This window comes from Thamnophis elegans, chromosome 7 (genome assembly GCF_009769535.1).
Source record: "Thamnophis elegans isolate rThaEle1 chromosome 7, rThaEle1.pri, whole genome shotgun sequence".
In the NCBI taxonomy this organism is placed as follows: domain Eukaryota; kingdom Metazoa; phylum Chordata; class Lepidosauria; order Squamata; family Colubridae; genus Thamnophis; species Thamnophis elegans.
This window is the reverse complement of record NC_045547.1, coordinates 43496575-43511151: the sequence shown is the minus strand read 5'-3', so window position 1 is coordinate 43511151 and position 14577 is coordinate 43496575. Positions and strand designations below refer to the sequence as shown.

General features: G+C 39.5%; 1 protein-coding gene across 1 annotated transcript in view; it reads right to left on the bottom strand.

Annotated features, from left to right (window-relative positions):
* The window catches only part of PAWR (pro-apoptotic WT1 regulator), a 61102-nt gene extending 47811 nt beyond the window's left edge, over nucleotides 1-13291 (bottom strand). The window contains 2 exon segments of the mRNA XM_032221346.1: nucleotides 11339-11958; nucleotides 12502-13291. Of these exon segments, the coding sequence (XP_032077237.1) occupies nucleotides 11339-11800 (462 nt within the window). The 5' untranslated portion in view covers nucleotides 11801-11958; nucleotides 12502-13291.
* Between the last annotated feature and the right edge of the window lie 1286 nt (nucleotides 13292-14577).

The window sequence follows — 14577 nt, the reverse complement described above, 5'->3', positions numbered from 1 at the left end:
TTGTACAGTAAAAACAACTGAGGTAAATAAGGTTGAACTATGAAGCCCATCATTTAAATATTTTCAAATTAATATAGTGACTTTTCTCCAATTAATCCCATTAAACAAGAGGACCCATTCTGCAAAATATAAAAAAGAGCCTTTCAGAAGCCGAATAAAGTGACCAATAATACATTATAATACTGAATCTCTGTAAAATGTCATCACTCCAATTAACTTACACAGGACATTTTTTATAACTGGCTAGTTAGAACATGTATTGATTTAATTAAAGAAGAGCATCATGACATTAAAACAATATTTGATTTCAGGCTTGAAAGAGAAATATGTCCAGTCAGAAGTGTATTTCATTACTTCATTCTGAATTCTGAATGCATTTTAAAATGCATTTTCAGGACATATTTATTTTAAAAAATAGCATGGAGGAAAGAAAGATGGCCAGCTTTGATTATAAGCTCACTGAACTGCTGATAAGAACAATTTCTTTCCAGCTTTCTCTCTCTCTTTCTCTCTCAGTGTGCGCATGTGTGTGTGAGAGGGAGAAACACTTAGGGCTATGTTCCAAATCAGGGTGATGTCAGAACAGAGCGTGAAACTATTTGGGGCAGATATTTACTTACAAAAATATAGTTAGTGTCAATTCAAAAAATATAAAATAGCTCCGATTTATCAGCAATGCAGGTAGGATTTGGTTTTTTAAAAAATGTGTCTGAACATGTAAAATGCTTGCTGGACAAAGGAGAAGGAAGGGGCTTTGAATTCAGAGACCAGCAGTTTTGTCCTCAGCTAACAAGTGACCTATGATCATATTGCAATATCTCAGCCTTTTGAAAGGTTGAGTATGTGGGAAGTTATCATCCAGCCCTCTCCCAGAAAAATGAAATATCCTAGGAAATATTGAAAAGGCAGAATATTTCTCTGGATGTGAAAAGAAACATGTTTCAAAAGACAGAATAGTTGCCTATAGCTTTCTGCCCATCCCCAGCCCACTTTACATAATAAAGACTTCTCCTCACTGCAGCTGTAGGGGGAAGGGATATTACTCAACTGACCACAAGGCAACTGAGAACTCATCACAGCCTAGAGAGTAGCCCCCTGCATGGCACCATGGGAGTCTGACAACCAGTCAGAATACATTTCTTACACAGGAACAGGAAACAGAGAGGTGGGACTGAACAGGGTATAAAAGCCTAGGAAGCCCCTTCCTCAGCCCTTTTCTTTTTCTCCATCAACAATGAAACATGTGATCACCTTTTCTGTACAGGGCTCAAGCCATGTGGCCCTGTCCACCAATAAACCATCTTTCCAAGCAGCCTCCATGTCTCCAGTGTCTTCTTCCCCACTTGGAGCTGAACCCAAAAGGACATTTTTTTCAACAAGTATAAAGGGCAAACTTCTGATTGGGTAATGTATGAGCTGACTGGCACTGTATAAAGGATCTTAGTCAAACATTATTCACAGATGATTAGTGGAAGCTTTAGAAACCCTGTTACAATAAAGAGAGACAATTTTCTAAATAAGATTTCTCTAACAGGTTTAGCCAGACTCTGAAATGACTGCAATCCTACCTAGAACCACTTCTGTGATGACTCAAAGTAGGCCTTGAAAGAAGAATGCAGTATCTAATTTCCTCCTCACACAAACTCTTTGTCATTGCTCCAATTTTTCATTGAGCCTTGAATTAGTATGTCTGCACAGTAGCACGATTGAGAAACCTAGTCTTGCGGCTCAGATTGGACAAATTCTAGATAACTGGCTACTGAGAAGACAGATGATTAAAAAGGGGAATATCTCTGTGGCAATGGCTGGATCTCAACCACTTTAAAAAGAGAACAAAGAAAAAGAAAAAAAACACAGCCCTAAAAATTGTAACACTACAGAAGGAATTATCCCTGCAAAAATTGAGCTCAATTTCTTCAGAAATCATAATTTAGGGCAGGAAACAAGCCAGTAAAAGCTATGTGGAGCCAAAACAGGACATTTAATTAGTATTACAAAATATTACTAGAGGACTGAATCTGCCCTTTGAATAAATCAGGGTGTCTCAGTACAGTGCTAAGAACTACATTAGACTATCACTCAATTTATAATTGAAAAGTTCAGTTATTAATATTTTATTATGGTATGGTATTTTGTTCTTACTTACACCTCGTAGTAACCCTACTTGAAAACACAACATTCAGAAGCACAGTAAAGTAGAAATAATCTATTTATTGACCGTATTTTCATTTTGCAAAGAATAGGTAAGAAGTCAGCATGTTTTAGTTTGGCCTTAACTACAGTAAGGGTAGACATCTTTTTCAGGCATTATACAAAATGATGCAAGTACCACAAACCCTTTTTTGATAATTAACTGAATTCTCACAAGTATGGAAGATCCCTCTTGTAAAATTTGCACATCTCTCTCAGCCATAAGTGTGCAACATTTTGCCTGGGTAAAGAAGAATTGTCTTGGGCTCCATATAAAATATATAGTTAATGTATGGACAGTAGATTACATAATGTTAAAAGCTTACAATCCTATAGGACAATGATGGCTAACCTTTTCCGAACTGAGTGCCCAAAGCATGTTTGTGTATGTGTGAATGTGCATGTGCACACCCGAACCCCCCGAAATGCAATGCACCCTTGGACCCTGTGCAAGTGCCCCACCCGTGCATGTGTGCACAGCTCCCCACACATGCCCTCCCCCCACATCCCTAGCCCCTGCGCATCTGTGTGTGGCCCCCACATGCTCCCCATGCATGCACGGCAGAGACTCAAAGACCACTGGTCGGTGGGAGGCACATGCAGATCTGAACTGGGGTGATGGCTTGCATGCCATCAGTGAGGGCGTTGCGTGCCACCTCTGGCATGTGTGCCATAGGTTTGCCATCATGGTTATAGAGCCTGCATTACTAGCTTTCCAGGAGCACATATAATCCATGGCTCACAGTTGGCCGTGCCAGCTTTAAACTAAATCAAACAACCATATTTAACAATAGCATTGTATATAACACAAACCCATATGAAAATGATCTGGCCAGTGAGAAAATTGCTTTTGTGATGTCCAACAACTGCCTGAGCAATAACTGTTCTTATCGGCTAAGTAGGTAGTTCCTATAATTCTCTTCATTGACTACACTGTTTCAGCAAGCCCTCAAATACCATAGACACTTGCCTCCAACCCCCATGCCTTCATGAAATACAATGATGTGGACTGCAATGAACAAAGGTGTTAAGGGTGTCATAAGACAACTGCTTATAATACAATAGATTAATATGACTATAGCGCTGAAAAACTATTTTTGTGTTGAGTTTGACAGCCATGCATGTTTGTTGACAGTTTTTGAGGGAAACTAATGTAGAGTTTTTTTGCATCTACTACTTTAGTTCTTAATTCAAAACGCTGGCTTTGATCTCTGAAAAACAGAACAAAACCCATCCATCTTAAGAAATAATTGTCTGATGTACAGTAGATGGCTGAATGTGCTTTTGTAGTCATTTATTGTGTTATGTTTGTCTGGTGATGTTCAATTGCCCTACAGATCCTTTTGAACAGAAACACAAGATATAAATACTTAGTTAAGACTGTTTACCTAAACATTTGTTATAGATAATTTAGTACAATGAATAAGCAATAAAAAGAGGAAAGAGGAAATATGTCCATCCTACCAAAGGGGATGTGACTGAATCTTTATTTATTAAAGTTTAGGAAGCTAGCAAAATAAAGCAAAAGGTATTAATGCCACCAGAATGAACTCTTGGTAACATGACGGATTGTCTTTTGAGTTATTTTTCACATTAAGAAAGCTCAGCTGATTATTTTATTTATTATGCTGCATTGTTATTGAAAGAAAACATTTTCCACTCCTCACGTGCCAAAATAATCTGGCCAACTTTCAATATTATATTCACTGGGGAAGCCTGAAGGGAAGTTATTTGTTGTTGCTCTATTTTTTTCTAAATCTATTTTTTTTCCTAAATCTTCCACTGTTTTTCTCTTTTTAAAATTAAATAACAGATATAAAATCAAGAACTACAATCAAGAAAGATATTAATGTATTCCTTTTCATAAATAAAATGCACATGGTTCTACATTTTCAATAAGAATTTGGCATTGTTTCATAAGATGTGTTTGTTTTTAGGCTTAATTTCTCATCCCTCCTAACAGAAGTACTACTAAATGATCTCACATTTGGACAAACTGAGGAATGCACTCTATTCTTATTTATTTAGAAAATGTGATTGCACTTAGTTGGATTCTACTTTCATTTTTAAACCTACACTGTTTACCAATTGGTTTCCAGGTGCAATTCAAGGTGATGGTTGTCATCTTTAAAGCCCTACATGAGGTAGGGCAGTTTTTTGAGGGATCATCAGTCTCCTATGTTTTCTGAAAATAAATTTTACTCGCTTTAAAGATAAAGGTAAAGGTTCCCCTCGCACATATGTGCTAGTTGTTCCTGACTTTAGGGGGCGATACTCATCTCCGTTTCAAAGCCGAAGAGCCAGTATTGTCCGAAGATGTCTCTGTGGTCATGTGGCCGGCATGACTAGGTGCCGAAGGCACATGGAACACTCTTACCTTCCCACCAAAGGTGGTCCCTGTTTTTCTACTTGCATATTTTATGTGCTTTCAAACTGCTAGGTTGGCAGAAGCTGGGATAAGTAATAGGAGCTTACTCCATTACGCAGCACTAGGGATTCGAACTGCTGACCTTTCTGACTGACAAGCTTAGCGTCTTAGCCACTGAGCCACTGCATCCCTTTTGACTCGCTTTAGGTCCCATCAATTAAGCAATGTCCTCTAGTGCACTTATCCCTCATATACAGTTTCTTGGGCGGGGGGGGGGGGGAGAGATTCCTGGTTAAGAAAGGCACTAAAACATGCATTTTCCCCAGGCCATAACTTAGTATAAGCAGAGGATCTTTTGTCACTGTGGATTGGAAAGACTATTGGTTATTGTATTAATATTTGGGGATTTGTTTTTTGTATATTTAAAGCTGTCAACAGAATTCAGTGGGTGAGATATATGACTGACTGATAGACAGTCAGTGGCTGGTTTGCATATAGTAAATCATTATAGATGGCAAAGGGCAGAAATACAAAATTATTGTTGTATCACATAATCACTATTTCTTGAGGATACAATACCTTAGATAAAGTCCTTTAGTGTGTTTTGTTCTGGAAGTTATTATAACCACACATTATAAAAGTTATGTAAAAAATCATATATGCCTCATTAATTTTAATTAGAATTTGTAAATATCAAGATAAATAATCCTTTCTCCAGTTTCTTGCAAAAAAATATTCCAGTGTGTGTTAATAAAATCACTATTATTTGTTATATAACAAAAATCAGTTTGGGGCAAAATAATATTATCAATATTTCCTACAATTTCCTTGATAGCTTTTGTAGGATCTAGTCAGCATCAGTCTCTGGGACCAGATGTTTAATCTTCTGAACTTTCGGACTCGTGTTAGAGTCATTTTCAGGGAACTTCTCTATAGAATGTATACTTTGGGCTGTTCTATGTGTAGCATTTATGTTATGCTTGGTTGTGTGTGGCTTTTTGGGGGTGTTGATGGCTAGCTATTACATCATTGACTGTTGTTTCCTTGTGCTGCCAAGTCCTTGGCTCCTAACTAATTGATAAGCTGGTGGTAAATCAGCACTCCTGTTAACAGACAAAGGGCCCGTTTCCCAGGCTTTAATCACTTCCCTGGCTATCTACGTACGCTCTCCGCCAACAATCTTGTACCTGCTTAGCCAATAAGGCAATGCTTTAATTTTAAAAGAATATATAAATTTAAAGAATACATTTAAATCTATAGTCCAGGAGTTAAAGTTTATATTTTCAATAACTTTTTCAAATCATCATCATCATATCATCATCATCATCATCATTATTTTAGCCATTGTCTCTTCACTGCAGGATGAAGGCCTCTTCCGCATGTTTCCAACCTATATGGTCCTGAGTTCTTTTGCTAATTGGGCCCTCAACACTTGCTGATGTCATCGATCCATCGTGTTTTAGGTCTCTTCCATGGATGCTTTTTATCAAGTGGGTTCCAGTCTATGATTGTCTTGGTCCACCTGCCATCAGTTCTTGCTACGTGACCATTTCCATTTCAATTCTTTTACTCTCTTCATATTGTATACTTTCCATGGCTCTTTACATCAATCATACTAAAGTTTAAACTTTCTCAAATATCAAGTGCTAATTAACATATCAAATATATTTAGTGTTACCGAGAATATATGGCTTAGCTCTACCTAAGCTCTAGTGGTATTTTTATTCACAATAGTGGGGATATATAAAATGAGAAATCAAAGTCAACTGCTGTTTTTCTAGTTGCAATTTTATAACCAAATTGTTTAATAGAAACAAACAAACAAATAACACATATTTATTATTGAATTCCTGAATGGTACTTTTAAATTTTAAATTGACAATAATAACAGAAATCATGTAGCAGCTCATGCCAATACACTGCTAATTATAACTGTTTAAAATCTGAATACTGTATTATTATTATTATTATTATTATTATTATTTAGAATTATTATTTATTTTAGTTGTATGCCATCCAGCTTTCTAACAACCAACTCTAGGTGACTAATTTGAAACAAATATGCATGATAAAGAGCTAGACAACTTAATAGTAACTTATTAAAATCCTTTTAAAAACATTGAAAAAAATGACACATAGTATGTCAGTAGCTATTAGTTGTATATGCAACAAGAATGTATTAATGAAGCTCCCTGAGATGCTTGTATTTTCCCAGTCTCCTAAAAGTTAAGGTATATACCAACTAGTCTCTGCTTAGCTTTAGCAAAAAAAAAGTTGATTCATATGTCCTTATACTACACCGTTGGATTTTCACATAGAAAACAGGTGGTTGTTATAGAATTTATTATGTTGTCAAAAAAACTCAATAGCAAGTTATTTTAATTCACAAGGAGGAATTTCCCAAAGTGCCTGCGAAGAAATGGTTTTTTTTAACACACTGTAATCTATGTACTGAAATCCTAATATTATAAATTAATAGAGGGAAAGTTGTACACAAAATATACAATATAATGTACTTTAAAATTCCATGTTGTCTGTATACAGAACAATATCTAGAAGAATATACTGAAACTTCTAGAATATCTGGCTAAATCCATGGTTCTTATGTGTAAATGAAAATGTATGTTGATCTACTCGTTAAAACATATTGCACAACATGAATTGCTTCCAAGAAGTGATAATTAAAGTACTACCTAGAATATTTTAACTTGTAAATATTTCAATCAATATTTTGAAGTAAACTTCAAATATAAATTGTATAGTGAAAATGTACATATAAACAAATATGCTTAATATGTATAGCTGCCAAACAAGTTCATCATAGTTTATATATCCAGAATTTACAGACTCAACTCATCTAACACATCCATTATTCATACTACAAGATTCTTTATAAACAATCTTCAGCGTTCATCCATTCATTCAGCAACTATTCAAACGTACAGTGCTGCTGAAAAGATAAGCATACAAACCGATCCTTGAAGTTCTGGCAATCACAGCACCCACACAATCATATGATCATAATTTGGGCGGTCAGCTCATGATTATGACATAGCAAGGAGCTATGATTGTCATTTGTAACCTTCCCTACCAGCTTCCCACAAAGTAATCATTACAGTAATTTGCTCCCACCCATAGCACGCACACACCCGCCCATGCACAGCCTCTGCAGGTCCTCCTCTCCCATTCACCCTCTACTTGCGTACTGTTTGCACTAGGTCTTCCAAATCCTTCCTGGCCTTCCTCGTGGCACCTTTGTGCTCATTACCATCCATTGTAACCTAAAAATTATCTGAAATCAGAATCCTTTCTCTGGTTTTCTATACACCTTTGTGTTCAAGATCAAAGTCCATATTTTACTTCATCAATGCACCTATGTTTCCCTTTTCTAACCTTTACTTTCTATTGTATACATTCCCACTCACGGCATTCAGTTCACCAATTCTACCTCCCTCAACTATATTAAAGCTTCTGATCTCATTATATTAAAAAGGTGACTTCTCCCCCTTAGAAACTATATTCAAAAGGGTATACTTTTCCCACATTTTATCTGTTTTGTTTCAAATCATCCTGCGAACCTATTTGAAGCCCATAATAACTCCAACCTTTCTGATCTCCCAAAGCCACATCTTGGACTGCATCAGGGCGCAGGCATAGATCATAAACTTCTGTCACCTCTTCCCTCAGAGAGTTTGTTCTAAAACTGTTACACTTTTAACAATGAAATAATGCTCCAGAACAGTCCACTAAACAAGTTTGAACAAGTGGAGCCCAGTGTCCAATATTCCATATTTAGTCAAACTGTAAACAATGCAGTGGTGTTGTGGCTCCAAAAACATTAGTAGGAAATAGATGATCAAAACCCTTTTTAGTGTCAGATTAGGTCTGCCCTTGGCACAGAAAAGCCAAGGTTACCTCTCAGATAACTTACCTAGAGCAAACTATGACTCTATTGATACCATTAGGTATATCAGGGGCCTTTTTTTGCTATTGATAGTGATATCTAGAGCACCTGAGTAAGCTGGGAGTAGTATTTTTGTTTCTACCCTTATTTACAGGTAGTCTTCAACTTACAACCACAATTAATCCCAAAAGTTATGTTGTTAAGTGAGAAATTTGTTAAGTGAGTTTTATCCTGTTTTATGACTTTTCTTGCCATATTTGCTAACTAAATTACTGCAGTTGTTAAATTAGTAACTTGGTTGTTAAGTGAATCTGGCTTCCCCATTGACTGCTTGTCAGAATGTTGCAAAAGATGGGTCACGACCCCGAGACACTGCAACCGTCATAAGCGTGATTCAGTTGTCAAGCATCTGAATGTAAATCACGTGATCATGGAGATACTGCAATGGTCATAAGACATTTTTCAATGCCATTGTAACTTTGAATGGTCACTAAGTGAACTGTTGTAAGTCAAGGACTAGTTGTGTTTGGGTACTAACAGGAGGTAATGCCTAACATCTGCCTGGCCTCTGGAATTTTGAGCTGCATTTTGCAAAATTTGGTACTGTTTCTTAAGTTATTTACTATCTCTATATACTCTTCTTTAAGGAACAGGTTTGTAGTCTGGGGGTCCTCCGCCTTCCAAAGCTGATACTAAATAAAAGTTCTCCTTACTGCCTCTAGCTTTGACTGATTAACACCTATTCCTCCATCACTTCCTTTCCAAGCCCAATTCAAAGGGATTACAGGAATCATTTTTGGAATAAATTGTTGCTGAATGTGAAATTGGCCCTTTTGGGGGCAGGGGTACACTTAACACTCCTTTCACATAAACCTTTCTCCAATTTTGAAGATTTGTGCAATTAATTTTAGAACTACTTCAAAACAGATATTATCCATGTTGATAAGATCCATTAGAGTAGGCATAAAATGGTATTCTAAATACCAATTTAAACGAATGGAACGGAGAAGGGAACTAATCAACAAACAGGACAATGGCAACAACAATTGTTTTTACTAATTCAAGACTGGAAAAACCAGTTAGCGGTAGGCAAGAGAAAGTTATATCTTAGTCAATGTGTTCAAATTATTCACGATCTGTAGATAATAAAAGACATAATGTAGCTATCTTCTAATTGCCATATCAATATTTTCATAATAATGAGGAAACAAAACTGATATATCAGATATGCTGAAAAATATACAAAAGGATTGTTAAGTCCTTCTATCTTTCAAACACAAGTCAAACCACATGTTAGAATAAATAACTAGTCAAAAAATGTCTTTTGGAGGATGGGCAAAACGTACTGAATAGTATGAGTTATCCAATGGCAAAAGATGAATTGGTTTTCCTTTGAAAGAACAACTGCAGAAATAAGATGAACTTTGTGCCTATTTTCCCAACAGATTTCCTTAAACTAGAGATTCAGATAGATATTAAATTATTTTGCCCAAGATTGTTGCAAGTTCCTAGACATCTGCTCTTAGCATATGCTAGCATAAATATCATTAGAAAGTCAAGACTGTTTTCATCAACAGCATCCTCTAAGAGTCTCGTTAAGTAGCTGTGAAATAATTAGGCAGTTGTGAAATAAAGTATTAGGTGATTTCAGATGTTATGTTCCAGAAAAAAAGCATAGCAATATTATTTTACATTATTGGAATACTAAAGAGGATTGTTAATACCAAGTTTTCTGCTTTTCCATTTAAAAAGACTCATGATATTGTCACATGTTTATAACTTTTGGCAGCATTTTAAATTAATGCCAGAATACATATAAGTTTTTTAAAAAGACAGCTGTATTAGCTAACAAAAATATTATTTTCTCCCTTTTAAGCCACTGCATAGTTAGTATTGTAGAGGAAAAAAACTATACTGAACTCCACACTATCTCTGTTTTTAAATTGTCTTAAAGATGTCAGTCTCTGTTAAATACAAGTTAATAGTTATAACCAATACTATGAAGGGAAAAAAAGGTCAGTACCTGACAGTAACAGTATTGGTTATAACATCTCTATTACCTTGTATTTAACAGAGACTGACATCTTTAAGACAAGTTAAAAACAGATCAACATTTTTAAAGCAATTTTAAAAAATCAGAATAGTTTCTTTAAATATTAATTCAGAACACACTATATGGATTTAGTTCAATCATATTTTTAGGATATTTTTCTTTTAGGCCTTTCTTAACACTTTATCTTCAGACACATCCTATACAAAACTAAGGTTATGTGTTATTCAACAGTTAACTATACTAATCCATAATGAATTTTTAAAATTTCATTAGAAGTTATTTGCACTTTTAAAAAATCTCCTATAGACTACCCTGATTTTTTTTTATTTACCCAAACTCAACAGTTCTACAGTCACAAGCCTGTGAAACCTGCAAGCGGACCAAGTAAGGCTGTTCCGGATCCAAGCAGTTTAAGTAACTTCATATAAACAGAATAAACACCAAAGCTACCTTTTTTAATAGAAAACAACAGCCCCAACTTTACAGGCGTGCTAAAAAGTCCAGTTCGATCCATTTAGGTGGATCTGCAATTGTCAAGCCACAAGGACTCAACCACAGAAATGAATGAAGCACTCTGTGGTTTTAGCGCCTCGAGCAGTTTCATTCCAGCGGCCTCCCACTGCCCGCGAAGCAATTTGTAGGCGGGCAACCTCATCCTCTACCGAGGCAGCCCAGGCAGGCCCGAGAGAGACGGGGAGGAACCGCCGCCTCGCAAGCCACCAGGCTCCTCAGGTGCAGCCGAAGGGAGAGGCGTGGCTCCCCTCCCGGGCTGGGCCGCCCCTTCCTCCTCAGCGCCGGCCCTCCTGACCCAGCGCCGACTCACCTCGGTGGCCGGGATGTTCACGACACCTGTCGAGCGTCTTTTCTCTCTCAGCTTCCTTTTCTCGATCTGCCCTTTTCCTTTACGGGCGCTGGGGCCAAAGGAGCTTTTGCCCTTGGGAGCCACTTTCTCCTCCTCGGGGGAAGTTGGGGCCGCGCTGGTTCTGCTCCCCGGGGGCTCCCCCGCGCCTCCTGCTCTGGTTCCGGCTGCCGGCTGGGGCTCCTTCGAAGTGTTTCTGGCCAGAGGGATGCAATTCATGCCGCCGCTGCCATTGTTGTTATTAAGTTCGGCGGCGGTGGCGGTGCTGCCGCCACTGCCGCTGGTGGCAGTATTGGTGGCAGCTTTGCCATCACTCACCCCGGCCGGCGGTGCTTGTTTGGCCCGCATCTTCTCCCGCTTAGCTTTCCACTCTTCCAAGAAATCGGTGGTAGCAGCACCGCTGCCCCGATAGCCCCCGGTGGCCATGTTTCAGGGAAGCTGCCGATTCCTTGGCGCCCTCCCAACGAGCCCCGACGTGGCTGCTGACCTTCCGAGGTTTACTAACCCAGCGGACTGGCAAAAGTTGCTGGCCGGCCAAAGGACAGTCGCCGAGCGAGGTGGTGGGGAGGACTCCACGCAACCCTCTGCAGGGAACAAAAGGGAGCGAGTGAGACGAGCGCGCTGTCTCCGGGGAGGTGCTCCTCCAGATCCCCAGGGCAGCCCCCCGATTGGGTCTCCCGCAGCCCCTGGAGCTCCGTTCCGCTTGCCTTTGGCCCGCCCCCCCATCTCCGTTTAACAGAAAATCTGGACTTTCTCGGCTACTCAGCTACTCAAATCCCAGCCAACTTTACACGCTGGAATGGCTGTAGTTCTCACACCCTCTCTACGCGCACATCTTGCGAACTCTTTTCTTTCTCACGCGCAAGAAGCGCCTATAAAAGCTGCTCTTCTCGGACCTCTCCGCTTTCCTCCCAAGCGAATGTGGACGGACGATGGGAATCCTCGAAGACATGCAGACACCCCTGCCTTAACCTAACTTTACGGAACACGCGCGCTTCTCGCCTTCCCACGGGCTACACAGTTCCCCCACCAATCAGTTTCCTTTCTCTTTCTCCAACTCCCGGCTTCAACGAATTTTGCATTCTTAGCGTCTCAACCAGCGCCGTTAAGCGCCGGCTCCAGCTTACCCTCTGATGCCGCCTAGTAAGAAGGCTGCGGAGGCTGCGGCTTCCCCAGGTGAGTTGCCTGGTTGCGGCGCGGAACTCCCGAAGCGGGTCCCGGAAGACTCAGCAGCGCTCCCGAAACTTTCCGACTTTCTCCCATAGGGCGGAGGGTAACCAGGCGAAAGGAGCCGAGGCGGAGCGGAAACTGCCGAGGTGGCCCTGACAATGGGTAAAGGGGCGTGGAGAAGCCTCCCTAACCCTGAGTGCCTGCAGAAGTAACTCCCTCCGAGCCGGTTGTAAGTTGAGCGCAGCGGCGCCTGTTTGTTTGTACGACGCTCGACATGCCTCCCATGACCGCCCAGGTGACAGGCAACTAATACCTGCGTTCTTCTAGTATAGCATAATTTCTTCCGCCTGAAGTAAGACCAGTTTGGTGGAAATAGATATCAGGCATACAAATATTAGCGTTGCTTTATTAAGACGCGTACTGTACAAAGTCTGTTTTAGGAAACAGAGATCTGCCTCTCCCTCCATTTGCAACTTTAACATTTCAGTATTAACTTTTGGGGACAGGATTCTTCTGCGAGCTAAAGTTGTTGAAATTAGGCTTTCAGTACAGCAGTTCACAGTAGGAGAACCCAGTTTTCTTTTACACCCGACTTTCCTAATTATGTTTGATAGAACTTTTAACAACAACAAAGCAAAATCTCCCCGAATAAATTATTTGTCACAGGTTGAGTACTTATTTTATTGGAAATATACGAATAAAGGGCATGTTTACAATATTATGTACTCTTGAAACAATATACTCTTCAGTATATTCTTGGCACATGTCATTAGATTTAGAAATGTTCCAGTAAAATTAGAATGGATAATTAAGTACTTGTTGGGAGGGGGGGGAATCAATCCACACTTCAATAAATGCTGCTCAGCAAAAAGGACCTGATTAGCACTGATGATTGCCTTATGAATAAGAGAAGCAAATAAGTATGTTTCATTAATTAAAATTGAAATTTTATTTGCAAGAGTCTTCTCTTTTGCTTAATGATAGTGTATTTATATGTTTCACAGATGAACTATAACTCTCCTATCTCAAAGGTTACATAGGAATTGATGCTGAACTGATTTTATAGACGTTTACTAAAGTAAGATTGAAAATCCTATAGTCTTTGGATATTCCTCCTAGCTTGATTCTGTGCTGACTCAGAATCTTTTTGTAATTAGGAAACACACATTGTTCCGTCCTTACATTTTTCCCACATTAGCATCCTTGTGAGGGGAATTGGGATGAGAGAAAATACAGGTGGTCCGCTGGTTGTGAGGACTCAAAATTCAGTGACTATTCAAAGTTACAATAATGCTGAATGCTTTAGATGCCATTGCGACACTCCATAGTTGCCCGATTGTGATTCAGATTCTCAGCACCTCAGGTGTTTTTTTACAATTATGATGTTGAAACAAGTCATATCACATCATGACAATTTCCAGTGTTCCCTGCTGACTTCCCAAAAGGTAGGTCAGCGAGATTTGATTTGATTTAATTTGATTTATTGGATTTCTATGCCACCCTATTCCCAGAGGGACTCAGGGCGTCTCACAAACCAAAATAGGGGGGGTACAAACAAGAGGAACAACGGACAAACAACTACAAACAATTTAAAAACACTCAACAACCACACATTTCGAGCGGGGGCGGGGAATCCGTCAGCCCCAGGCCTGTCGGAACAACCAGGTTTTAAGGGCTTTGCGGAAAGCCTGAAGGGTGGTGAGGGTCCGAATCTCCACGGGGAGCTCGTTCCAGAGGGCCAGAGCAGCCACAGAGAAGGCCCTCCTCCAGGTAGTGGCCAATCGGCATTGGCCAGTAGATGGAATTCGGAGGAGGCCTAATCTGTGGGATCTAATAGGTCTGTTGGAGGTAATTGGCAGCAGGCGGTCTCTCAAGTAAGATCATAAGTTACTCCTGTTTTGTTTTGTTTTTTGCCACTTTTCTATAGTGCCTACCCACTGCACCTCCACTGGCCATCAGCATCCATGCACCCACCTATGCTTCTAGTCCCTGCCTATGGTACACTCCTGCAGTACCCACACACCTGCAGCTGT